Raw genomic sequence first — 27,968 nt, 5'->3', positions numbered from 1 at the left:
AAACCCTTTCTTGGCATTGGAATAAATGAACAGTGACTGCTTTATGTTTGACACCCAAATGTGCTGATAAACCCTCGTGAACTTCATGTTAGGGTCAGGGTTAGGAATATTGTGTGGGTAACAGAACATTAGGGGTGTCGAAACATAGGTGTGTCTGTTAAAGGCAGTGGACACTATTGGTAATTACTCAAAATAATTATTAGCATAAAACCTTACTTGGTGACGAGTAATGGGGAGAGGTTGATGGTATAAAACATTGTGAGAAACGGCTCCCTCTGAAGTAACGTAGTTTTCGAGAAAGAAGTAATTTTCCATGAATTTGATTTCGAGACCTCAGATTTAGAACTTGAGGTCTCAAAATCAACCATCTAAACGCACACAAGTTCATGTGACAAGGGTGTTTTTTTTCTTTCATTATTAATCTGGCAACTTCAACAACCGATTGAGCTCAAATTTTCACAGGTTAGTTATTTTATGCATAAGTTGAGATACACCAACTGTGAAGGCTAGTTTTTGACAATTACCAATAGTGTCCACTGCGTTTAAGTATTTGTGGGGTCAGAATGAATATGCGTTCCGAAAAAGAAACCGTGGATATACCATCTTTAATTATTCTTGTACACAATTCTAACAGCAATAGTGTTGAGTAGTTATTAAAGTTGTAATGTTAGGCCTAAGTAAGAGTTTGTTGATCATTTTGAAAACATGTTCCCTGTTCAAAAATGTAAATATGTTTTTAGTTAGAAACAAAATATGTTTAAATGGTATTTTTAAAAATGCCTTAATTAATAAGTTATAATGTAGATAATGGGATACTTGTTGGTGACACTAAATGGTAGCAGACTTACTAGGAAAATCCAATGTTTTCGGAAATGTGCGTACACTGAGATCTACGTTCGTCTACTGCCACCTAGTGCTCCAAAGTCTCTGATTTGACACAGTGGGTGTGTAACATTGTTAACTTATGTTTAGATGCAATTTTCTTCAGTATTTAAAAGTATTGCATTTACTCTTTACCTTCAACCGTGTAGGCCTCTTTATATTTTGTGAATACTTTTTAATGCCATTTATAATCTTTTAAACACTTCTTTTAAAATAAAGTTTTAACGTCTGCACTGTATTAATGTTTCATTTTCTACACCTTTTGGACAATTAAGTGGGCTTTATTAACCATTTTGTCTGGGCAAGATATCAGAAGTAGTATACATTAACATGAAGCCTTTATCATGCATCTGAAGCAAACAATTCTAGTGCACAAATAGTGTTTTTGCGTTCACTATTTTCTTGCAACTTTGATGACCAATTGAGCAAAACTTTTGCAGGTTTGTTATTTTGTGCATATCTCATTACACCAAGTCCTATCTACAGGCAAAAACCCAATTCACCTGAAGTCATCATCGAATAATCTTGGAACCACCATACTGGTGGGCAATGTCACTGTGCGTTATTCAGTGAAGTTCGCATTATAGGCGACGCGGCATTTACACGCAAGCGTGGCACAGTCACCGCGTGTGACGTGAGTGCAAGGGGTCAATAGAATCCTATAGGATTTAAGTAAGATTCCTTTAGAATTCTTTAAATTTTGTCATATCTTTGATTCCTATAAGAATCCTATAAGATTCTTATAAGTTTTTCTTGTAAGGGACTAAGTGAGGATACTTGTTTGGATAATTATCAAAAGTGTATACACTGCCTCTACCTTAGGTAAAGCAGCCCACTGTTTAAATTAACCCATTGGAATCTAACAGCAAGTCTGATCTTCAATTGTATAATATGACTGGGAATGATGGGGCAAACAATAAAGAAACAGTTTTGAAAAAATCTGTCTTTTTCCAAATATTGTTTTTATGGTGAAGGAGTTTTCAACGGTATATACATAGAGCATGAGTCATAGAAGAACATTAAATTATTTTGCTCGATAAAAAGTAACTAATTATCTTCAAATAAAATAAACATACAACTCAGTACCACTTCAGTGTAAAATCTGTTCTCATTTATTTATTAAACTCAAAGTTTAAGTTTCAAATAATGAGATAAAAGGGATATTGAAGTGTGTGGGGGAGGAGGGGGGGCGTAAAACAATTTATAGTTATAAACAGCTTTGGAGTTATTTTAACTGCTCAAATAATTGTCATTAATGATTGTCCATTAATTTAAACAAAAGTTTTGAAAACAAGTCGCCAAACGAGATAAATTTCTATGTGTCAATGAAAGTATTTGAAGTTCCATGTTACGACCATGTAACCTTTCTTTACAAAAAGAGCGACCTTGTACGTTCCAGGGTCTTTCTGGCAGGCAAAAATCAACAGCTACTTTGATTGGAATCGAACCCACAACCATTCATATTAGAGAGTAAATGCATCAACAGCTTGACTGCCAAGTTTTACATTTATTTTCACCCTTCAAAGAAATAAAGTTTCATTCTTGATGAAAACAAAGAAAATCAGTGTTTGCATTACCCAATGCTAAGGGTTGGAGCTGTCTCTAGCCATAAGGCTAGCTCGGTGGTGGTCTAGTTGTAAGATATCTGCTCTAGCTATGCAAAGGTCGTGGGTTCGGTATTTTATCTGTGGATTGGGTTTTGTTTTTCACAGAACTCGATACAGTACTGATTATGCAGCATTTAATACACATCGTGTAAAGGTAAAAACCAATTTTATTCTTTATCCCTGATACAAAAATTAAATAAATCTGTGAACAATCTGTCATGTGTAAGGTTGAAAAAATATATGTTAATCGAACTGCACATATCTTAAATGGTAAGATGGTATAAAGGTGGTATTTTGAAATATTTGTGCAGGTGCAAGTCCTGCTTTATTCGTCCAAAATCATTGAAAATCAGTTTCCCAAATGGTTTATTCCTTGATATTAAAAAAAAAAAAAAAAAAAATCCTCTTGGGTGATCCCTCTGCTGCGAGACATTTGTTGCTAATAAGCAAGTCATTTTACCAGACATTTTATTGAAATCTAACTCACAAATGGCTTATTGGGCCCTGGTCTTTGACTATTACCCACAGTTGAATGTTATTCTTGTGTAGCATGACTGGCAAGAGCGTTGGTTGTCTTTGTTCTCTTCAATGCATCAATACAATGTAGTCTCATTATACCACTCTGTCCACCGCTTAGTAGCCAAGTATGCGTGCCTAGGTTGGGGTTGCAACAAGCCTGCAAAAATACAAACAATACAATGGATTTAATAGATAGTAGTTTTTCATTTCAGATACATTTATTTCATGTCAACATAAATCAATACATAGTGTGATAATATTGTTCAGAAAGCATATATATAATAACGTAAATGAACAACTTGATCCAGTTAAAGGCAGTGGACACTATTGGTAATTACTCAAAATATTTATTGGCATAAAACCTCACTTGGTAACGAGTAATGGGGTGAGTTTGATGGTATAAAACATTGTGAGAAACGGTTCCCCCCGAAGTGTTGTAGTTTTCGAGAAAGAAGTAATTTTCCACGAATTTGATTTTGAGACCTCAAGTTTAGAATTTGAGGTCTCGAGATCATGCATATGAAAGCACACAACTTCGTGTGACAAGGGCGTTTTTTTCTTTCATTATTATCTCGCAACTTCGACGACCGATTGAGCTCAAATTTTCACAGGTTGGTTATTTTATGCAAATGTTGAGATACCCCAAGTGAGAAGTCTGGTCTTTGACAATTACCAAGCGTGTCCAGTGACTTTACTAGATGGAATATTGCATCAGGATTAATAATATTAATTTTGGTTTTATCCATATATATCGATGTGTGTTAGCACTGTTTACTCGGTTCTTTCCGGAGCTCTGTGGAAAAAAATCAAACGCATATTACTCGGATGGGATTCGAACCCGTGAACTTTGAAATTCTAGAGCAGTGTCTTACCAACTAGACCACTGAGATTGCTAGAGCAGTGTCCTACATTGGATGCATTGGATGCAATAGAATGGATGCAATTATCAGAGTGTGGGTTCAAATCCTGGTTGTGACACTTGTTTTCTTGGGCAAGACATTTAACTACATTTGCTTCTCAGGGTAGTAAATTTGAATGATTAGCAACCTGTGTGCCAATTTTGCTGCCGATGCTGCATACTCCAAAGGAGTTGAGAAGGTTTTTAGCAATCAATCATTAGGGTGTGGGTTCGAATCCCGGTTGTGACACTTGTTTTCTTGGGCAAGCATTTAACTATAACTGCTTCTCAGGGTAAAATGTGAATGATTAGCAACCTGTGTGCCAATTTGGCTGCCGGTGCTGCATATTCTAAAGGAGTTGAGATGATCTCACACATTCTAAAATTCTCTCCTCACAAAAGTAAAATATCGTGAGTACAAAAAACAAGAACTGTCCTGCAGTGCTTTAAAATAACACATACAGCTGTTTTATAAGGTAAACTAAAAATAACTATAAAGGCAGGGCAATGGCACAATATTAGTCTCTAGGATGACTCCACTCATTGAAATCCTGTCATTGGCAATAACTGATCCTCCTAAGGATGTGTTTCATTAATCTCAGGAACAGGTGTTTTCTCCTGAAACCTAGCAGAAGATATGAACCAAATGTGTTTGTAGGACTTAAAACTTTGCATGTTGGAAATACCATATGGAAAGGTTTGCGGTAACACCATGTAATGACTATCTCTAAATGAGTTGGGGTGGTTCTAAAAAAAAACTTGACGACTTGATCAGTGTGCTCTGATCGTCTTCTGGAGAAAGCAGAAGTGTTTGATTCTGCATTTTCATGTTCAAGGGGGATAAGACTGTAGAACTACATGGCTAGAAGGGTAAAGTTTTTCAGTTTCATTTGCAAGACCAAAATCAAAATGGGAGTGGGAATTTTCATTGTTGTTGAAGAAAGAGACCGTATTTTCTAATACCTTTAGCAGGCCTGAGGAGATTTACTGTAATACTGATTTCGCAGACAAACTTGTTCATGGGGGAAAAGACCATAAGACTGCAGGAGTTGGAGGTCAAAGTTATTCACATTTTGTTTAATTTGGGGGTTGCACAAAAATTGACTAAAGTGGGATTCAAACAAGCAACCTCCGGATTACTGTGCAGGCGCTCTACCAACTGAGCTATCTAGTCCTATGTTGGCTGTGTCCCTATTTTGTCAATACCTTTGTTCTTGGGTGCCAGTCAGAAGCCATACAACCGTTAACTGCCGTGTAGCCAGGGATCACACCCAAACTACGACACAACAATTTTTGTTTGTATGACCAGAATCAAAATATGCAAATGTTTGTATATGAGAGAGATTGGCTGTTGCCACCTTGGTATAGACAACCCCCTGTGAAGCTAAAAACTAGAAAGAAAAAAAAAAACTCACAAAATTTGACTCGAATGAGTAACCAAACTTACCTTGTGAATTGCAACGGCTGATCGCTGCCTGGAGCTCTGAGAAAAGGATGATAGAGGAGGCTGGCTCGAAAAGCTCTCTTTCTTCCAGTCAGGGTTCCCAAAATCATCCTGGAAATAAGTGAATTCATTTTCAGGGAGGCAAAACCCAATAGCGGCTCAAAGGAAAGATACTTATCTTAAAGGCAGTGGACACTACTAGTAAATACTCAAAATAATTATTGGCATAAAACCTTTCTTGGTGACGAGTAATGGGGAGAGGTTGATGGAATAAAACATAGTGAGAAACAGCTCCCTCTGAAATGACATAGTTTTCAAAAAATAATAAATTTTTTACAAATTTGATTGTGAGACCTCAGATTTAGAATTTGAAGTCTCACAATCAACTATCTAAAAGCACACAACTTCGTGTGACAAGCGTGTTTTTTCTTTCATTATTATCTCGCAACTTCGACGACCAATTGAGGTCAAGTTTTCACAGGTTTGTTATTTTATGCATACGTTGAGATACACCAAGTGAGAAGACTGGTCTTTGACAATTACCAATAGTGTCCAATGTCTTTCAAGGGTTTGGGTTAACTTACAGGATTAAAAGAGAATTGTGGTAGAAAGCTTCTCTTAAAATATTACTTGCTGAGGTGCTGTAGGTTTTGAGAAATGAGTATAGTACAACAATTTCTTTAACAACAATTGTTTGTCTCAGTGAGAAGAAAATTATTTCGGCTTGTACAACAGAAATTATGACTACTTGGATTATTGGCTCTGTGGTTTTCACTTTTTTTTCTTGACGATTAAAATAAAGTTGAAACTTCTACAGGAAAATGATATTACATACATCTAATTTATAGTGAGTAGGGATTCATGTCATGGCCAAAAAACTTGATCTACAAAAGGTATCACAAAACCCTAATACAGCAATGACAGTTTGGCTAAATTTCTACTCTACTCACCATCAGCGAATCATTAAATGAGATATACATCTTCTCCATGTACTCCTTAAATGTCTTGGATGTTCCCCACTTCACTTCAACTCGCTGCTCCGATGATCCCTCTTCCTCACATTCATCATCTTTAGTGTCCTTAGTAGTCCTTAATGTGTCTTGTATTTTACTTCTTGTGGACTTGGAGGCTAGTCTATGTCTTTTATTGCTCATAGTTAATACCTCCTTACGCTCTTGGGGTGTTTTGGAAACATTAGCCCCACCGCTCATTGCCTCATCATGGATACGTGGTGGACCCATAGTCTCACAGTTAACAGTTAAGGACACGTTACCCTCTTGAGGTGTTTTAGAACCATCAGCCTCACAGCTCATTGCCTCATCATGGTGACTACGTGGACCACTAGCCTCCTGACTGACAGATGACGCCACATTGCCCTCTTTAGGCACTTCAGAACCTACCGCCTCACTGCTCCTTGCTATTAATAATGTACCCTTATCTTGGTGAGGTTGCGTACTACTAGCCTTACAGCTCAATGCCTTGTTATGGTGATCTTGTGGACCTCTATCCTCACTGTTAATAGATGTTACACAATTACCCTCTTGTGGTACTTCAGAACCACCCACCTCACAGCTCCTTGCTGACTTCACTGTACCCTCATCATGTTGAGGTTGCAAACTACCAGTCTCAAAGCTCATTGCCTCATCATGGTGACGTTGCACACAATCAGCCTCCTGACTGACAGGTGATACAGCATTACCCTCCTGGGGTTTTTCAGAACGATTAGCCTCACCGCCCACTGCTGATCTTACTGTACCCTCATCACGTTGAGGTTGCAAACTACCAGCCTCACAGCTCATTGCCTCATCTTGGTGACAATGTGGACCGTTAGCCTCCTGATTTAAAGATGATAAAACAATACCCTCTTGAGGTATATTAGAACCATCAGCCTCTTGGCTCGTTGCTGATCTTAAAGTACCTTCATCACTGTGACGCTGCAAACCATCAGCCTCCTGACTGACAGATGATATAACATTACCCTCCTTGGGTTTTTCAGAACCATTAGCCTCACAGCTTACAGATGATACCACAATACCATCTTCTTTGCTTTCACAATTGCGATCATCCCGCTCAGAAGCTGATTGCAGATTTTCTTGTGGGAGAATACTTTCTTGGGTCATATTTTCAACGTCTTTGCAAGTGTCTGACAACTCAAGATCAAAGTTTTCAAACTCGGGAATCTGGGCTTCATGGCCCGATGCAGCATTATCGTTAGTCTTTGTCGCATTGCTTGGCGAGTTATGCCTCCGGACTTGGCAACAGGATTCTTGCATCGGTAATGGACATTCTACAACTCCTTCATGTTTGTCTAGACGTATTAGAGTGAAGTCTTCCCTTTCAGAGTGTGTGTGATGATTGGTACCAGTGAGATTATTCCCTTCATTTTGCAAATTGTGAGGGGCACCAGTTAAACTGTTCACATTCGAATGTGATTTGAGATGCACACCAGTTAAAATGCCCCCATTAGTCTGTGTATTAATTGATGTTGTATGATTGACACCGGTGAGAATGTTCCCGTCAATATTTGTGGTTTTACGTAAACCAGTGAAGTTTTCATCATTAGCTTGTGTATCATAATGCGTACCAGTATCATGATGGGTACCAGTGAGATTGTCCCTATCAACATGTGTATCTGCTGCTTGACAGGGAACCAGTGGGGTCAATGTGTCACATGATGATGATGTCTCTGCTGCATCTGGATTAGGTTCCTTGGACGCCATGTTATCAGCAGACTCCATTTCATGAAGGTTACTGCTGAACACATGCTGCAAAATAATCAAATAATTTCTAGTATTAAATCAAATTAAACTAAATTCAATTAACAAAAACTTTTAAATGCATGGGGGCGCTTTCAATGGCTTATTTCTGTGCAACACAATAAGCCGTTTGCGATTTATATTTGAATTGAAAGTCTGGAACAAGGACTTAAGATATTTGTTTGACACAGCCATCTCTTCTCCAGTAATTGCCACGTTTAATGAATCGAACATGACAATCGTGACTACACTTTAATACAAAGTGCTATATAAATGGGTCTCATTATTCCACAATAGCACTGCATACCTGTTGTTAAAATAAAGAGCACTTTGAGTCCCCTGATAAAACTGCGTACTGTTATTTTACTTTTTGGGATTTAAAGGTACACGTTATCAATATATATTTGGTTTGCGGCAACACCATGTGTGTATCTACTTGCCAGGTAGACTATGTTCTTTTTAAGCATGAATCTTGCTTCATATTCTACTACAAGGGAGTAGATTTTTCAGAGTTTTTTGGGGACTTCTAAGAATTTTCCTTCTTTTTAACCACTACCTGGGCATAATGTAGAAAATTGGCCGGGACTATTTTCTTAGTTTTAGTGGTTTGAGGTGACTTCTTATTATTAAAGTCACCTGGAAGTGGTATTTTGTCGAAATAAAGCTTTTGCCACTAAAAAATGTTTTTTTGATGAGTGGAATGTGAGTAAACAGTTAACTAAGGTTCTTAAAAATTAGTTCCTATCTTGTTTACAAATTTAAGAGTAGACCCCGACCCGAGAGGGCGCTGTTCGTGACGTCAATCGTGGCGCGATATTTGAAGAGAAAATGCTGCACAGCGCTGAAAAAGTCGTCGGACCGTACCACTAGGCACTATTGCTCTTGTGAGTCTGACCAGCCATGCGGACTGACCCCATCTTTAGTTGTTTTGCTGCGTTCAGCAGCAATACACTTGGTCGGCATTGCCGGAAAAATGCGAGAAACAACTTTTTCGAAACGTACAAACTCAATGACTTGGACTTGCATGTACTTTGCACGTGTTTACTCTACGCATCAAGGCAAAGTCTGCCTCGATTGATGTCACAAAAGGGGTAGGCGGAGTCAACCCCCAAACAACCTTAACTTTTTTTGAAACATATAAATCGTGACAAACAATTACAAAAAAAAATTGTTTTATTGTTACTAAACATATACTCTTATGTTTGAACAAATAAAATTTTTATTTCCAGGTGACTTTAACTTCCATACTGCAGAGCTCGTCTTTAATAGTTCTCAACGCTTCAACTAACTTGCTCAAGTCATCTTCAGGTGTTACTGCAGACCAAATATATACTGTGATTTTTTCGTCCTATTACTGCTTGCCACTCACCCATTTCCGTCCCATGAACTCGTTCCGTTTCATTGCATCAAAGTTTGTCAATTCAGGGAGTAAGCAGAGACTGACGTTTCCAACGTCATTGCTTATCAGCAGAGAGTGTAACCAATCTGAAGAATTCACACACTGTAAAAAACATCATTATTATTACTAAGATAATAAAAGAGTTTATCTTCAAGTACGCGCTAATCCTCCACTCAGATGTGCAGAATGGAGTGGTGATAAAAACCTATACTGCACGGCTAATATCACTACCTGCGTCTTGTGTGTTCTAGCAGAAGCGCTATATTTTTTCGTATTCCACTCGCACTTGTGTGATAACTTATAGTAGATGGGGTCTATAACCAGCAGTTTATAACCAACAGGGTCATTTTGAGTAAAAAAAAAAAAAAAAAAAAAAAAAAAAAGGTTTTCTCACCAAACAAAATGTATATGTTGCTGTTTTGTATTGCCTTTGTACACCCCAAACTCAATGAGTTATAATGCCCACTCGAGACTATGGATTGGTGATACATGTATATAATATATGCCACTATTTGAGTATATACAATAGATTGGCACTATAATAAGGATAGCCGTGTTAGTCTAAGTTTGTCCTTTCATTGCATCTGATGAAGTAGCTGTTGCTACAAAAACTCATGCAGTTTTGTCCACTGTTAGTTAGTGATTAAGTGCTATCATTAAGTCCTATTGTTCTTTTTGGCCCAGAAAGTGTACAAGAATTCCACTTACCCAATCTGTGCAAACTGAGTTGGAGAAGACGATCTTGATATTGTCTGCAGTTGATCTTGTGCAGAAACAAGTTCCTCTGTTGAGTGATCGACTGTAAAACACAACAATACATACATGGCCCAATTTAATTCCTTGCTTACCACCAAATACTGCGCTTACAATCATCATTCTCCGCTTGAGCAACAAGCGCTGAATTTCTGCGCTAGCTGTGTAAGCGTAGAATACCTAGTAGCTTGGAGTGCGCACAAGCACATGCCAAAATTCCCAGCTAACCCTTGAAATACACTTGACGTAAGCGCTGAATTTCCTGCTTCCATAAGCGCTGATTCTTCGCTTACGAAAGCAGAGCCATGAAATTGGCCCCAGTAGTTTTACAGCCTTCGCACATTAATACAAAAATGGTCAGATAGCTACATATATTACAAGGAAGGTAGTGGTAGCACTTCAAGACACTGGACACTATTGGTAATTACTCAAAGTAATTGTTAGCATAAAAACTTACCTGGTACTGAGCAACGGAGAGCTGTTGACAGTATAAAACAATGTGAGAAACGGCCACCTCTGAAGTATGGTAGTTTTTGAGAAAGAGCAACAAGGGTATTTTCTTAACTTTGAGGACCAATCGAGTCAAAATTTTCACAGATTTGTTATTTTAAGCATATATGTTTGGATACACTAAGTGAGAATACTGGTCTTTGACAATTACCAAACGTGTCCAGTGCCTTGCTCAATGGCACAATAGTCATGACCGGGATTCGCACCCGCACTCTGCTGCTGACAACACCAGAGCTTGGGTCCAGTGAACTAGACCCACTCATCTTACCTCATAACATCAGTGGTTACTGCAAGTCCACATGAGTAATCTAACCAAGTACAATCTGTACACAGTCCATGCCCATAGGAGACCACTGGTTCATTGGGGTCTCGTAGGTCCCAGAACTTGGCTTGTCTATCTGGAGAGACTGTTACCAGGTAGTTGGAATCTGAAATAAATAATACAAAATACTATAAGTGACTCTTTATAGACCTTAATCAGAGGTCTCGAGATCAAGCATCTGAAAGCACACAACTCTGTGTGACAAGGGTGTTTTTTTAATATATTATTATCTCGGAACTTCGAAGAAAAAAAATTGAGTTCAAATTTTCACAGGTTTGTTATTTTATGCATATGTTGAGATACACCAAGTGAGAAGACTGGTCTTTGACAGTAACCAATAGTGTCCAGTGTCTTTAATCAAATTTTCCAGTTTTTTTCTTCTGGAAATCAGATTCAAGTAGGAAGAATATCATGCCTGTAATTTAGAGATGTTTATGATGAAAAGAAAGGGTTTAACTTACCAAATGGACACCATGAGAGTTTTGAGACTCTAGAACTATGACAATCAACGACTAAGAAGGGTAACAAGTTACTGGGTTGAACCCTCAGTAAGGATGATCGGCAGCTCACATCCCATAGCCCTACACAACCTGTTCAATTTAACAAAACATTAGCAATGAACAGTCTCATCAGTGTAGTAATAATAACTAGTTCTTACATAGCACATTTCACAATAACCGTATCAATGCGCTTTACATTAGTGCCCTAGTCATTGGGCCAATAACATCCCTTTAATCTTTCTCAGATCCCTGGGGAGTATACAACCTGGGCAACCGTAACACAATATCAACCTCTACCCCTGCATGTACCCATTTATTTATAACCATCTTGAACCTAACAAACCTCTGACAACAAATCAACAAAAATGAAATACATTTACCATTTGCGAAGCCAGCAGCTATCTTGGTGTGCCCATTGTCTGGCACCCATTCAACACACCAACACTGACCAAATGATGCAGACACCTTCCCAGATGGGTCCAGTCCAGTCCATAATGTCAGGGATGGCTTTAAGCTGAATACACCTGCAGTGAGAATGAATCCAAACAACGAGATTAATGACTGCATTGGATGACGATGACTAGAGCAAGATAGTTGAAACGTTCTGAAGACTAATTAACAACTCACTCTGCGACAGCAAAGTTAATAATGAGAAGTACCCTCAATCCACTTTGTGAAAGTACCTACCGCCCAGGGCCCAATTTCATAGAGCTGCTTAAGCGCTAAAAGTAGCTAAGCACAACAAAATTATGCTAACCAGAATGAGGTTACCAGACAAAAATGGCACAAACAGAGCAGGAACAAACATTTGCTCATGTGACAATAAACCATATGTGAGTTGGGGAGGACCCTAGTAAACAAAGACTTGGATTTATAAGCCTGGTTCGTATTTCCTGCAAATGCGAATGCGACGCAATTTTTTTTTTTTCCGCAGCTCTGTTTTCGCTTATCTCAACTCTTCGAATTTGTGAAGTCAAAATTTGCATGGCATTTGCATTCGCACGAATTATGAAGCCAGGCATTAGGGCTTATACACAGCAGATTTGCCCCCAAAAGAAATAGTTCTGTCTGATATAATTCTGAGTTGACTTACTTGGAGGGACAGATTCAGCTCCATTCCTCAGCTGTTGTATGTGCTCAGCGGATGGTATGTTGAGAATACGCACAGTGCCGTCTGAACAAGCTAAGGCTAATACACCTATCCTGTTGCTGTCTTGCTGCTGCCTGTTGGTGTCTTGCTGCAGCCTACAAGTGTCTTGCTGCTGCCTGTTAGTGTTGGCATGATGCTGGGTATTCCTAGCCCCAGTGGCCTGTTGCTGCCTGCTGCTGTTTGGAGATGTTTGTTGCTGCATGTTGCTATCTGCTGCTGATTGTTGTTTCATGTTGGCATCTACTGCTGTTTCCTGCTGCTTGATAGTGTCTACTGCTGTTTCCTGCTGCTTGCTACAGTATGCTGCTGTTCCCTGCTTGCTGTTGGGGTCTACTGCTGGTTTGTGATGCTTGCTAGAGTCCACTACCGTTTCCTGCTGCTTGCTAGAGTCTACTACTGTTTTCTGCTGCTTGCTAGTGTCTACTACTGTTCCCTGCTTGCTGTTGGTGTCCACTGCTATTTCTTTATGCTTGCTAGAGTTCAGTGCTGTTTCCTGCTGCTTGCTAGCATCAACTGTTGTTTCCTGCTGCTTGCTACTATCTGCAGCTGCCTCCTGCTGCTTGCTAGAGTCTACTGCTGTTTCCTGCTGATTGCCAGTATCTACTGTTGTTCCCTGATTGCTAGTGGTATCTACCGATGTCTTGTCTTTTTTACTGCTGTCTGGTGCTGTTTGACGCCGACTGTTGGTTTCTGTCAGGTCGTGTACGTCCTCAGAGCCGTAACTTGTCGATGTTTCATTTTGCCAGCAACCAGACGGACACCACTTCATATCCCAAATGCAGCCGTATTCATGTGCCAGACAGCAGACGAGTCGGCAACTAGGTGCCTGCCTACAATTACAGGAAATATACTCCATCATTAAAAAAAATCTCCAATTAAGATAATATCTGTATAGTTTATTCTTCAACAACAGACAGCACAACACAAGGAAATAAAATGAATCAACATTTGGTGATGACATGTTGCAAAAAAAGGAGGGCTCAGAGGTACATGTGTTGTGAGGGGTCGCCCATTGTGTGTGAGTGCCCTGTGTAGTGGGGCATGTCAGTAGACTGTGGAATATCAGTGGAGTAGCAGGCTGGTGTGCTTAGTTTTTGTTTGAAAGAGCAAGGGCATCAAGGCATTTCTCCTTGGTAAAGGGCACCCTATGAGGAAATTGTAAATTTCTACTGGAGCATTTCAAGGGCACCAAGGCAATGACTTGGAGGCATGGAGGCAATCACCTTAGATTCTCTCAGTAGATACTCTAATAAGACGGGTATACCAGACTTTCTCAGAAGCTAAGGCCGTGTCCGAAACGGTGACTTCGGCTACAGCTATGGCTAGATCACGCTTGTCTGCCTATTCTTCAACACTGTGATCTAGCCGAGCTGTAGCCAGAGTTGCAATTTTGGAAACGGCCTATGATAAGGCCGAGTTAAAAAAAGAAACATGTTTAGCGTCTGGGTTTCTCAAAAAAAGGAAGAAGGAAGGGGCTTTTTTTTCTTTCTTTTTTTTCAAGATGGCCGCCATTCTTTGTTAAAATGTCAAATCCATTGTTTTTTTCTACTGCTGAAACACACAAAACATTTATGAAACATTTTGGTCAAGGTATTCAGACAAGACATTCAGATTGTTTTTGCTGAGATCATTTCAAATAACCCTTCTTCAAATAAAATAAAAAAATCATAATTTGTTTTGTTTTTCAAGTGTGCATAATATAATAAAATAAAAAATAAAATAAAAAAGGAGGCGGCCTGTAAAAAGGAAGCGGGCGGGGACGCTAAACATGTTTCTTTTTTTACTTGGCCTTAGAGTACAAGAGGTAAAAATAGTGACTTACTTGCTGAGTTGTTGCAGATGCTCAAACGCCCAGAGCTGGATGGCTCCAGGTTGAGTATAAAGCCTACTGATTAAATGACACTCATCAAATGATCTATGGCAACCAATAGCAGCATATTCAGTTACAATGCTCTGGCTGGGTGGGCGAGGGCACCATGCTAAACTCCATACTGGACCACCGACGTAGAAATTCAGGCTGGATTTGCACCCTGGTTTAAACATTAAATATTGCATCTTAGGCAAATACAAAATTGACAAGTTTGGTAGTTGACTACACCATCATTATAGCTTTGAGAAATAATTTTCATAAAAAGGTGCTTTTAAAAGGCAATATAGGCATAACTAGTCAAAAAATCATGTATCAAATATCTTTTGTCGCAGTCTCGACTCTGAAAAGAGCTGAGGAGGTCCCGACATTTCGATCAGTATAAACTGCTCGTCTTCATGACTTTATATTATGTAATATGTTTATTTTTATGTTTATGTTTTTTTCTTTGTTTATGTTTATGATTTTGTTGTTTACCTGGCTGAGAGGGAAGTACTTCAAACAATGCTAAGGATGACGGTTCTCTTCTAGTCCGGCCTGAGCCTACTGTGAATCTGATCGAGTCTCCAACCTCTGGTAAATATTGCTTTGATTCACTAGGAGAAAAAAAAACAGCGATGATCAATAATATTTTTACATTTTAAAATTTTTTATATTACCTTCATTGCACAAAATATAAATAAAAAAATGACATTGGTGCAAAAGGGAGACCCTGAACAGGCACACAGGCCCACTAAATGGGGACCCTTGTTAACACAACAAAAACATAAAGACAAGGGACAAGCACAACTACAGGCAAACAACCGAAGAAAACAAAGAAATGCTATATTAACAATACTTAGTTCTTTTATAGCACTTTTCAAACCGGAGCGTTTTTTTTTTTTTGCTACAGGTATGCAGAGCTATGTTTCTGGTAAATTTTACAAGAAACTTGGAGGCAACCAACTGCATTGCATGCAAAAAGGAACACTTTGGTTTTACAACAGACATTTTTCTAACATCATCTTTCTGTCCCGAGTAAATTATATTTAAATAATAATGTGGATGTTTATTTCATTAACTCCATTTTTCTTAATTCTGTAAAAACTTTGTAAATTTGAATGTTGTCAACCTTTTGGTTGTTTTTTATTCAGATTAAAATAAACCATTAATACAAATGTTTGTTCTTCTTGGAGCTACAATGTAGTTGCCTGTAAATGCGCTGTATTTTCTCCTGACTCCCACAACAGACTGTTTTCACAGGTTTTGTATTTCATATTTGCAACTACTATTTAAAATAAGCCCTGCTTTATTACATGGTAACCATTATAAATTGAGAATACATTGTTTTATCCTACCTTTGGGTAAGCTGGTTCCAGGATGACCAATCAATGGAAATCTCTCGACTAACATGAGTCTGACCGTCCAACAAACCAAACCTTCTTCTTCTCCTATAAAGAGAAACAGAATAATAATAACAGTGGCTTCTTATTAGGCCACATAAAACAAAATTGTTGATCGTCCCCGCACGACCGTTCAAAACCCCCTGACCCCATTTTTTTTTTTTTCTTTTTTTTTCCCCATGTCTGGATATCTCTTTATACTTTTACTGCCCAGATTTTTCAGCTGATATTTTTTTCGAAATATACAGGTTTGAAAAGATGTTTAAAGAAGGTTTTTATTTATGTTGGCAAAGCAAGAACAATTTATTCTTCAAATATTTAATTGGGCTACACTGTGCTTAGTTGTTTGAAAAAGTTTACAGAAAATGTCATTTAGGGGTTAAATTTGTTTGAAAAAACTATTGAAAACATCAAAAACACACAAACCCTGAGTTTTATAGTGATTGTGATGATTTCTTTATTCTTGATTTCATATTTGGCATGTCAACAAAACTTTATAAGAAAAAAATGAAATGAAAAAAAAAAAAAAAAAAAACTCCCTCCCCCATCCGCAAAAAAAAAAGGACGATCAAAATTTTTTTTTATGTGGCCTTATAGCGCGCGTATCCGTCACTCAGTGAAGCTCAAGGTGCTTCAACGTACAGTATTTTCCTGGCACTACATTTAAAGTATGAGACCTACTCCTTTAACATAGCACCATGTAATGGTTTACAAGGTGCTGTGGTGCAATATGTTGCCAATCAAACCAGGAACACCAGGACGAACCCCTTCTCTTTACAATAAGTGCACTGGGTTCTTTTATATGCATTACACAACACACAGGACTAACAGTTTTACGTCCCATCTGAAGGAATCAGCATGATGGTTAAGTGTCTTGCTTAAGGACACGGGAGTCACAATTGGGACTTGAACCCACAGTCTGGTGATCAGAAACACCAGAGCTTGAGTCCAGTGCTCTTAACCGCTAGGTCATGACACGCAAGATAAGAAAGATAGCAAGATAAGTTCTCAAAAGAACGTAATCTATCCAGCAAGTAGATACACACATGATATTAACGCAAACCAAATATACCTTGTTACCTCACCTGCCATGCCTCAATTCCAATATCAGAACTTACTCTGAGAGAGGTTTGCGGTAACACCATGTGGATATCTCTTTTTGAGTTGGTTTTGAGAAGAACCAGTGGTTAACGACTCTTTTGAGGCTTGTGATTTCAGCCCTAGCAGTAGGTGGCAACAGGCCCTGGAAAAAAATAACTGTAGCCCACACCTTGAAATGGCCTTCGGACCTAGTGTGTCTGGCGACTTGCATAAAAAAAATTTTTTTTTCAAACTACTCAAAAAAGAGATATCCACTTGGTGTTACCGCAAACCTCTCTTAGTTATACTTCCATCATTCAAAGTTTCAAAACCTACTTGGTACTTGATAATAATAATAACACACCATTAATGTTAAAGACACTGGACACTATTGGTAAATGTCAAAAACCAGTCTTCTCACATGCTGTATCTCAACATATGCATAAAATACCAAGTGAGAAGTCTGGTCTTTGACAATTACCAATAGTGTCCAGTGTCTTTAATCCTAGCGTCTTGTAGTATGGGAAACTAACAGGTAGTTATTTTGTACTTACTCATTGTAAGCTAATTTCATGAAGTGAGCGATACGCAATGAGATGTTACGTTTGATTTCCTGTTGACACCTTTCGATTCTTCCTGATGCCCTGTCTCCTTTATGAAGAAAATGAAAAAGTTAGTTCTAAAAAAGTATTATCAATTTTTGCTTTATTTGTAAACTATATTTAAGTGGTTGGTGGCTTTTTATGCATATGAATGACATCTGGCTCTTGTACAAATGAAGGTAAAAGGATGTATAGACTTCCAAGGCCATTATCAATATAATATCTGTAGAAGTATACATTTAACTACAGGATGAGCCGGGAGTTGACCGGGATTGGTGATGTTTTTCAAAACAAACAAACAAACAAACAAACGGCACTCAAAAGTTCAGGAAAGCTTTATATATATATAAAGCGTAACTAGGTTTTGTCCCATATTCCAGCAGGGTGGATATGTGCGCATTATAAGTCTTATTATTATTATTATTATATTATTATTAATTACAAAGCATTAGTGGTATAATGTCTTGCCAAAGAACACGAAAAAAAAAGAACTGGAACTGGACACTCTGCTATTGAGAAACACCAGGGCCAAAATTACAGAGCTGCTAAGCACACAAATTTGCTTAGCATGAAATTTCTTCCTTCATAAAAACAGCTGTTGTTTGCTTATCCTGAAAATCACCTGGAAATTTGGTTGGTAAGTCTGTTTTTATCCCAAAAAAATGTTGTGCTAAGCACATTTTTATGAAATTGGGCCCAGAGCTTGAGCCCAGTTTATTTAACCGCTCGGCCATGACATGCCATGGAAAACTATACATTGGGAAAAATATGAGTTAGAATACGAGTGGCGGCAGTAAGTGCAGTATCCCATTCAACGATTCAAGATGGCGGTATCCATGAATTATTGATTTGATTGCAGTGGGACATGAACCAATGACCTCCAGATTAACCTGCCAGTGCTCTACCAACTGAATTATCAAACCCGTCAGAAGCCATATATAAAAAAATATATAATAACAATTTGTGATTTATCTTTTGTACCTAGATAAGGTCCATAGGTTCTCCTGCGTCTGTCTCCTTCCTTATCGTCAGAATCTTCCTCATAATCTGTATCGTCATCATCATCATCCTCACTCTCATCAAACTCAACGTCACTTGCTACTTCTTTTATTTTCTGCCAAAATCAAAAGAGGCTTTTATGGTCACACAGATTTTTATATCGCGATAGAAAGCCTGACTGAAAAAATGATATGAAATATAAAAACAACTAGAAATATAGTGTTTGTAAAGTTTCACAAAGTTTTCAATGAAAGTTAGCAGGCCTAATTGAGTCCCCTTCAAGTCCTTGCAGATGAAGACAGGGTTCCAGTAAGTGTTCAACACGAAAACAAAATTGTGTTCCGATTTGATACCTACCTCCTTGTGTTTTTCGATGATATGAACTCGCATTGACTTCCATAGTGCCAACATTTTACCGCACACCAAGCATAGAAACTGCCCACTATCAGCGTCTGGATTCTGGTGCACAGAATAAAATAAAGAAAGCTCAAAAAAAATATTCAATATTTCATTTTTGTAATCGGTTTGACCCACACACTTACCCCAAATTTTGATTTTTAAATATTGGGTGGATTCATAATAATAATCTTCAACTGACGAACGCGGTAATGACTCAAGCGAACCAGACATTTAAGATCAAAGGTCTCCAACATCAGTAGTTCTCAATGACTTTAAAAAATAAATTTATAACTAAATTGATGATCCTGGCCAGCTGGGTATTTTTTCTTCTTCCTTTCCTGGAAATGTTCTGATATATATTCTGCAGTATACTCTGCAGTTTAGTTTAGTCTGCAGATTCTCCCTTCTCCCCAAACCTTTGCACATTACCTTGCAACACGTGCTGTAATGGGACTTGAATAAAGACCAACTCAGGAACTTTTGGTTAACTGATATGGGCCGTGCAATATACTGTGCAGCACATGCAGTAGAGTCTGCTTTATATTCTGCTGGTTATTCTGCAGTGTACTCTACTAAATATTCTGCTATCTATTCTGCGGTATATTCTCCCTTCCCAATACCCTTTAACATTACCTTGCAACACGTGGTGTAATGGGACTTGAATAAAGGCCAACTCAGGAACTTTTGGTCACATCCTTCCCAGGTGCATTCAACCTCTTCCCCATTCTCTATGGCAAGGCTGCATTTCGCAGTCTCCTTACTCGTTGGCATCTTGGATGGAGTCCTGTACAGGGTCTGTATGAGGGCCAAGAATAAGAATGTCACAGGTTCCAACTCTGCATGGTGTTTCTTCTGGCCTGAAGCCTTTTAATAAGCATCTAAAAGCACACAAATGTGTGCACTAAGGGTTTTTCCTTTCTTTTTTCTCTTGCAACGTTGTTGACCAATCAAGTCAAAATCTGTATTTTCTATGTTATATTTTTTATGTATGCATATGTTGCGATACACCAAGTGAGATTACTGGTCTTTGACTCATACCAACAGGTGTCTAGTGCCTTTAATAGACCGATCCATTAGGCTCCGCACATGGTGCACATGTGAGAAAGAACACGTGGGCCTCTCAAATGCCATTCTGCACAAGCATTAGCGCACTCATGTCAGACTTTAGCTTGTCAGACTTTTTGTTGCGAACTGGGTTGTGATTGGTCAAAACGCAATGGGGGAGCTTAATGGATCGGTCTGTTACCTTCATTTTGTCGGTGAGGTGCCTGGCTGCCTGGTTGGTGCTCTCATCGTCCTCCAATTCCTTCTTCATGTTTTGCAGGTTGTTTATTGCTCTACACATAAATAAAATGTTTCAAAAATACACTAAGTAACAATTTGACACTAGTGAATGTGAATGTATGTTCATGTGATCAGGGCCTTATTTCATAAAGCTGTTAAGCAAAAAGATGCTGCTTGACAAATTTCTTTGCTAAGCAAAAATTGAGTGGGGCACCAGTCATAACAATGTATTGCTCTTAATAAGCCATGACACATTAATATTTACCTCTGGGCTGCTTTTCGTTTGCCCCTTTCGGAGCCCAGGTCAGTCTCAACTGGCTTGTCGGGTGGAGTGACTTCCTCAGGAGGGGGGCCATGGCTGGCTTTCATGTGATAAATTAACCCTCCTTTACTGTGGTACACCTTGGCTGTATTCACACAAACACATTCAATAATACAAAAATTAAAGGCACGCCTTTAGTAATTGTCATAGACCAGTATTCTCACTTGGTGTATCCAATGTATAAAATAACAAAATTGTGACAATTTGGGCTCAATTGGTCATTGAAGTTGAAAAAACACCCTTGTTGCACAAATTCGTGTGCTTTTAGTTGCATAAGTAAAATGCTTCAGCTGAAGTCGCTTGTTATCTGAGTGAGAAACTACCTTCTTTCTCAAAAAAATATATCATTTCTCACAATGTTTTATACCATCAATAGCTCTCCATTGTTCATTACCAAGTAAGTTTTTATGCTACCAATTATTTTGAGTAACTACCAATAGTGTCCAGTGCCTTAATTGGGCACTGAATAATTATAATGAATTACAGGGGTTTTATCAGCCCTGATGAAACTTTGGTAGCTCGAAAAACACATTACGTCTTGAGTCACCAATACACCATGAGCACAGTTCACTGCTGTTTTGTGGTATTGATTTTTGCAATAGTTTCTTACTAGCCCACCGGGCTATCAAACTGGAATAATGAGTAGCCCCGCTGTAAATATGGTAGTCCCGGGCTAGCGGATTAGTGGCAATTTCTACCCCTGGAATATGAAGCACGCAAACTGACATACCACATATTTCACAGATGAATTGTTCCGCTTCTTTACCGCATGTCTTCTGATGATAGAGAAAGCCTTGATAGGTTGTGAAGCTCTTGGAGCATCCTTGGATCAGACATGTTATCTTACCCATCCTCTTCAGTATCATCCTAAGCTCAGCTTTATTCAGCTCTTTAGAATCGGAGGCACTGTTGTCTGAACTGAGCTGTGACATAGATCGGAGGAAATCGTAGAATCTTTTTTTTAATACAACATGGGTGAGAGTCTTGATTGTGGTTATACCCATACACCTATGTAATGTTGTAGCCACGGTGGGCGGTGCTGGGCGAGCCTTCCCAGGACTCACAATGTTTGCCCAGCACTCTGAGAAAATACATTATGCCACCTGTCCTTACTCTACTCTAAGGTGCCACCCAGCACAGATATAAAATATTGTCCACTTTGCATTGATCTGAGACAACAGCTAATGATGAGGAGAATCAAATGTCACAGAGAAAGAACACAATCAAAAGGCCATTCAACTTATTGCATGGCCCCATAACACAAACAGTTTGGGAACCTGGCCCCACTTCAGTAATAATGGCCCATAATTAAACATGAATTGTTTTGTTGATCCCCTTGCCCTCGGTAGACTTCCAACAACATTTTATTTATTGCCCACCACTAAAATTGGTCTAGCTACAACCCTGCACCTATGTGGGTTAGCACTGTATACTCAGTACTTTTTTTCAGCTCTGTGGAAAACAATCACAAGCATATTACTCAGGTGGGATTCAAGCCTTTGTAATTCGAGAGCAGTGTAATATCAACTAGACCACAGAGATTGCCCGGTAGGTAGAGGCAGCAAAATCCTTCTTGCTCGTTTTTGCTGAGCAGAACATTTTGTTTGATAACGATGCTTTTCAAAATTTAATTTGCCAGCAGAAACAAAAGACATAAAGGCATTACTGCATAGGATTAAGGCCTCACTGATTTTCATACATGTACATACCACGTCATGATGTGTGGTCATCAGGTGATATTTTAGGCCAGCTGAGGATTGCACTTCTTTCTGACAATGACGGCAGATATAACTGGAAGGCTGAAACGTAAAAACACATACCAGGAACAAAGGTCAGGAAAGTCCACTGTGACTCACATAACATATTAATGGTTTATCTAATGTGAATAAAAAACAAATTTACAAAGTTTTTACAGAGTTAAAGGCAGTGGACACTATTGGTAATTACTAAAAATAATTATTAGCATAAAACCTTTCTTGGTAACGAGTAATGGGGAGAGGTTGATAGTATAAAACATTGTGAGAAACGGCTCCCTCTGAAGTAATGTAGTTTTCGAGAAAGAAGCAATTTTCCACAAATTTGATTTCGGGACCTCAGATTTAGAATTTGAGGTCTCGAAACCAAGCATCTGAAAGCGCACAACTTCGTGTGAAGAGGGTGTTTTTTCTTTCACTATTATCTCGCAACTTCGACGACCGATTGAGCTCAAATCAGGTTTGTTATTTTATGCATATGTTTCAGATACACCAACTGTGAAGACTAGTCTTTGACAATTACCAATAGTATCCAGTGTCTTTAAGAAAAACAGGATTCACAATAAACAGGTTAAATCTATACACAAACACACAATTTGTTTAACAAAATTAAAGTTAAGCAGGTCACATGATGACAAACAATGGAACAGTGCATGCATGTACGCGGTGCACATGACTCTCAGCCAATAATGTTTGCATGTCTCATCAAAATGGCTGCCAATGCAAGGGGTCTGTAACAAGTATCTGGTTTGATTGGTAGCATATTGTGCCACAGCACATTGTTAACCATTACATGGTGCAGTGTAAACGGTGTAGGTCTCGTAATTCAAACATAGTCCCACATACCTTGCAGTAAGCTTGGGCGATATCGATTTATTTTATTCACGATATATCGCCGACACTATATCACGATATTCGATATAATCGCGATTAATGAAATTTGACATCATCAGTCTTAAAACTCCAAGTGAAAGTTGTAGAAGAGACAGTCCTAGCATAAGAGAGGTGTTCTAATGACCTATTCTTCTGGTTTTACTCCAAACCTATGGGGTGCAAGATGTCTCAGCTAGCAAATACATCGCAATATTTAATCGATATATCGATATCTCGCGATCATCGCGATATATCGCGATATATCGCGATATATCGATATTTCGATTTTAAAAACCAAATCCGTCCAAATTAATATCGCGATATTCGATAATATCGTGATATCGCCCAAGCTTACCTTGCAGGAAACATACATATATGTTACAGCACCAGGAGCGGCACTTAGTGACGGATGTTAATGCGGGCTATGTAAGAAGCCATTAATATTATATAAATGTATCTATAATCTATATTGTATCTTGAATTCGAAAAACAGTTAGTGGCCTGACAAATCAACCCTAGCAAATAGAGGTGCGATAAAATCCTACATTGCATGGCCAATACTAAACCATGCGATCCTAGCAAAGTCTTTTTCGAAGGCTAAATGACAACACAACAAACATAAACAGGTATAAAAAGTGTAACAAAAGCAGTCAAGTGGATAGAGAGAGAGAGAGATAGAGTGAGAGGCAGAAAGCACACGGAAAATGCAAAAAGTAAATAATGCACAAAGAGACAGAATAAGCTTGGGCGATATCACGATATTATCGAATATCGCGATACTAATTTGGAAACGATTTCGATATCGGATCGATTTAGTTTTAATCGAAATATCGATATATTGCGATATATCGCGGTGTATCGCGATACATCGCGATATCGATTAAGTATCGCAATATCGCGATGTATTTCTTAGCTGAGACATCTTGCACCCCATAGGTTTGGAGTTAAACCAGAAGAACAGGTCATTAGAACACCTCTCTTATGCTATGACTGTCTCTTCTACAACTTTCACTGGGAGTTTGAAGACTGATGATGTCAATTTTAATTAATCGCGATTATATCGTATATCGCGATATATTGTCGGCGATATATCGTGAATAAAATAAATCATTATCGCCCAAGCTTAAGACAGAATTCAGATAAACTTGACTGACCGTTTTGAGAGAGCATTTCTTAAAGTGTCCCAGCATAGACTCCATAGAGCGTCGTCTGCAGTAACACAAGGAGCACTTGGCAAAGCCACTTTCTCGGAACTGAACCTCCCACAATGAAATCTGAACTTTGAACTCATTGTTGTCTGCTTCACCTGTTATTAAATAGAATAATATTAACTAGACGTACGATTTTGTTGAAAATTACATGGAGTCACCAATTAAAGGCACTGGAAACCTCTTGTAATTGTCAAAGACCAGTGTTATCACTTGGTGTGTCCAAACATATGCATAAAATAACAAATCTGTGAAATTTTTGACTTAATTAGTCATCGAAGTTACAAGAGAATAGTGAAAGGAAAAACACCCGTGTTGCACAAAATGTGTGCGCTTTCAGATGCCTAATAAATAGCTTCAGGCCTTAAAGGGAAGGTACACGTTTGGTAATTGTCAAAGACCAGTCTTCTCACTTGGTTAGCCCATCATAACCATAAAATAACAAGCCTGTGAAATTTGAGCTCAATTGGTCATCGAAGTTGCAAATGATGAGATTAAAAACACCCTTGTTGGACGAATTTGTGTGCTAGAAGTCTTTTATTATTTAGGTGAGTAATTACCTGTTTCTCGAAATCTATGCTACTTCAGAGGGAGCCGTTTCTCACAATGTATTATACTATCAACAGCTCTCCAAGGCTCAGTACCAAGTCAGATTTTAAGCAAATATTTGTTTTAAGTAATTACCAAACGTGTACCTTCCATTAATCATTTAATCATTTAAGTGAGAAATTACGTCTTTCTAAAAAAATCACTTCAGAGGGAGTCGTTTCTCACAATGTTTTATACTACCAACAGCTCTCTATTACTTGTTACCAAAGGTGTCCAGTTACTTTAAAGGGAAGGTACACGTTTGGTAATTACTCAAAACAAATACATTGTCTTTGACAATTGTACCAATAGTGTCCAGTGTCTTTAATACAAAAATAACACAAGGAAGGTAGTGGTAGCACTTCAAGGCACTGGACACTATTGGTAATAACTCAAAGTATTTGTTAGCATAAAAACTGACTTGGTAACAAGCAATGGAGAGCTGTTGATAGTATAAAACATTGTGGGAAACAACTTCCTCTGAAGTAATGTAGTTTTTGAGAAAGAGGTAATTTCTCACTAAAATAATAAAAGACTTCTAGCTAGAAGTCTTAAATTATTCCTATCTGAAAGCACACAAATTCGTCCAACAAGGGTGTTTTTCTTTCATCATTTTCTCTCAACTTTGATGACCAACTGAGCTCAAATGTTCACAGGTTAGTTTTTTATGCTTATGATGGGATACACCAAGTGAGAACGCTGGTCTTTGACAATCACCAAACGTGTACAGTGCCTTTAAAGGTATCTCTCTTCCAAGGTGGTGACTCCCTCGTGGATGGCTGAACGCCAGGCATTGGCTGAACGCCAGGCATTGATTGGCCTATACATTATTGGCCTATACATTATTGTAAAACAAAACATATAAAAACAACTTCTTAGTCATGCTATAATTGAATGACTTACTAAAATTGTTTGCTGTTTGAGGCTTGACTTGAGACTCAGTCTCCTCTTCGTCTGACTTCTCCTCCACCTCTGCCTCTACTTGTTTCCTCCGTCTTCCTGACTGTCTGCTTGGAACCACCGTCTTATCTTCACCTGAGTTTTCTAAGGCTTGACCTCTGCCTCGACCTCTTCCTCTACCACGTCCCCGACCCCTGCCACGTCCCCGGCCCCTACCACGCCCTCGACCCCTCCCACGTCCTCGGCCCCGCCCTGCAGTCTTCATTTGTCCTCCTCTTGGACCTGTACTGCCTCGCTGTGTGTCTGTGTACTCCACGTCGCTTCCAGATGAATCCTCAGAATAACTGCTGGCTGAAAAACACAATATGTCCAATATGAAACTGGTCACTTCATGGAGGCAATGAAGGCAATTGCCACCATGCACCCTGGTCATTACCTTGGTGCCCTTGAAATGCTCTGACAGAACACATTTCCAATTTCCTCGTAGGGTGTTCTACCAAGGAGAAAAATGCTTTGGTGCCCTTGCCATTTCAAAATCGAAGCATACATGCCAACGGTTGGCTTGGTATTGCCTTTACAGCTCAGAACTTGGAATCAAAAACATTCTGGGTTTCTAACATTGTCTAAAGGAAGTGCCCTTTTGAGATAATAAGCCTTGTTTCCACAATGAAAGGGCATTAGGGTTTAGACCAGGGCGATAGACTAGACCGCTAGATGTCGCACTCTCAAATAGCACCCCAGGCCAGAGGCAAATCGTTGGACAATTGCTATTCTAAACACGATTTGTCTGTGCCTAGCAGGCTTTTGTGCTTACGACAGGCTTTTATGAAACTGTCTGCTGCTTAATAAGATTTGTCTATGCTTAGCAACCTTTTGTGCTTACAGGCTATGAAATTGGGCCCTGGGTGGATTTCACAAAGAGTTAAGACTAGTCATATCTCAAACATTCGTCATATCTATGCGTCAGCCTGAAGTTTTTAATAACTCCTGTAAGACTATGTCCAAAGTTCAGACTATCTTTATGAAATCGACCACTGGTTATGTGCTAAACAAGATTTGTCTGTACTTAGAAAGCTTTTGTAGTTGCAGGATTTATGCAATTGAACCCTGGTCCCGCTGGTCAATCAGAAAAGGCTTTAAAGGAACACGTTGCCTTAGATTGGTCGAGTTGGTCTTTGAAAAGTGTTTGTAACCATTTGTTGTAAAATGCATGTATGGTTCAAAAGATGTTTTAAAAGTAGAACACAATGATTCACACACAGTTGCCTCGACATTGCATGGTCTTTCTTTTACTTTGCGAACTAAAACTAACACGGTTGGCCATTTATTGGAGTCAAAAATTTGACTCCCATAAATGGCCGACCGTATTTGTCGACGAGGTGAAAGGAAAACCACGCAATTTCGAGTGATACTTGTGTGGATCATTATATTCTACTTTTAAAATATCTTTCTAATCATTTATGCATTTTATAACAAACGGTTACAAATGCTTTTTATAGACCAACTCGACCGATCTAAGGCAACGTGTTCCTTACAAGTATAAGAGCAAACCCCGATACCTTGTTCTTCCTCATCCTCCAGAGTAGCGTCTTCATCAACGGGTATCTTTCTTGAGATTTGTCTCAATCTTCTCCCTCGTCTTGGCTCAGTTTCTTGCCCCCCTCTTAATCCCCTACCCCTTGCCCTGCCCCTCCCACCACTTCCGTTATTTCCTTGATCTCCTCCCTCATTATCCTCAGCAATGTCTTCCAAGTGGTCATTGGCATCAGGCGCTAAGACTTCATCAGTTTCGGGGTTGTCCCTTTCTGCCTCGTGGGATACTCGGTCTAAAGGAGTTTGGTCTCCGCACAAAACTGGGCTTTGCTTATCGGACACTGTTTCGTCTATGTGATTTTCAGGAGAAATGTCTCTGCTCTTTTTGCAAGGCTGTTCGTCAAACTTAGAGGGAGCCCTTGTCTTCCTCTTGGGTC

At 38.9% G+C, this 27,968-nt stretch overlaps 1 protein-coding gene across 1 annotated transcript; it reads right to left on the bottom strand.

Annotated features, from left to right (window-relative positions):
• Positions 1–472: 472 nt before the first annotated feature.
• Positions 473–27,648, bottom strand: LOC117300936. Its single transcript, XM_033784801.1, has 23 exons — positions 27,558–27,648; positions 26,002–26,349; positions 24,457–24,608; positions 22,385–22,474; positions 21,406–21,598; positions 20,619–20,760; positions 20,316–20,406; positions 19,703–19,864; positions 19,028–19,129; positions 18,653–18,785; positions 17,624–17,720; positions 15,945–16,037; positions 15,085–15,203; positions 14,563–14,770; positions 12,684–13,570; positions 11,971–12,114; positions 11,552–11,680; positions 11,037–11,196; positions 10,214–10,304; positions 9,476–9,607; positions 6,301–8,115; positions 5,354–5,461; positions 473–3,165 (listed from the first exon to the last, which is right to left on the bottom strand). Exons 2-23 carry the CDS (start codon positions 26,261–26,263, stop codon positions 3,025–3,027), a joined length of 5,451 nt encoding a protein of 1,816 aa, XP_033640692.1. The 5' UTR covers positions 26,264–26,349; positions 27,558–27,648; the 3' UTR covers positions 473–3,024.
• Positions 27,649–27,968: the final 320 nt, after the last annotated feature.

The sequence above is a fragment of the Asterias rubens genome, chromosome 16 (genome assembly GCF_902459465.1).
Source record: "Asterias rubens chromosome 16, eAstRub1.3, whole genome shotgun sequence".
In the NCBI taxonomy this organism is placed as follows: domain Eukaryota; kingdom Metazoa; phylum Echinodermata; class Asteroidea; order Forcipulatida; family Asteriidae; genus Asterias; species Asterias rubens.
This window is presented reverse-complemented; position numbering and strand designations above follow the sequence as displayed.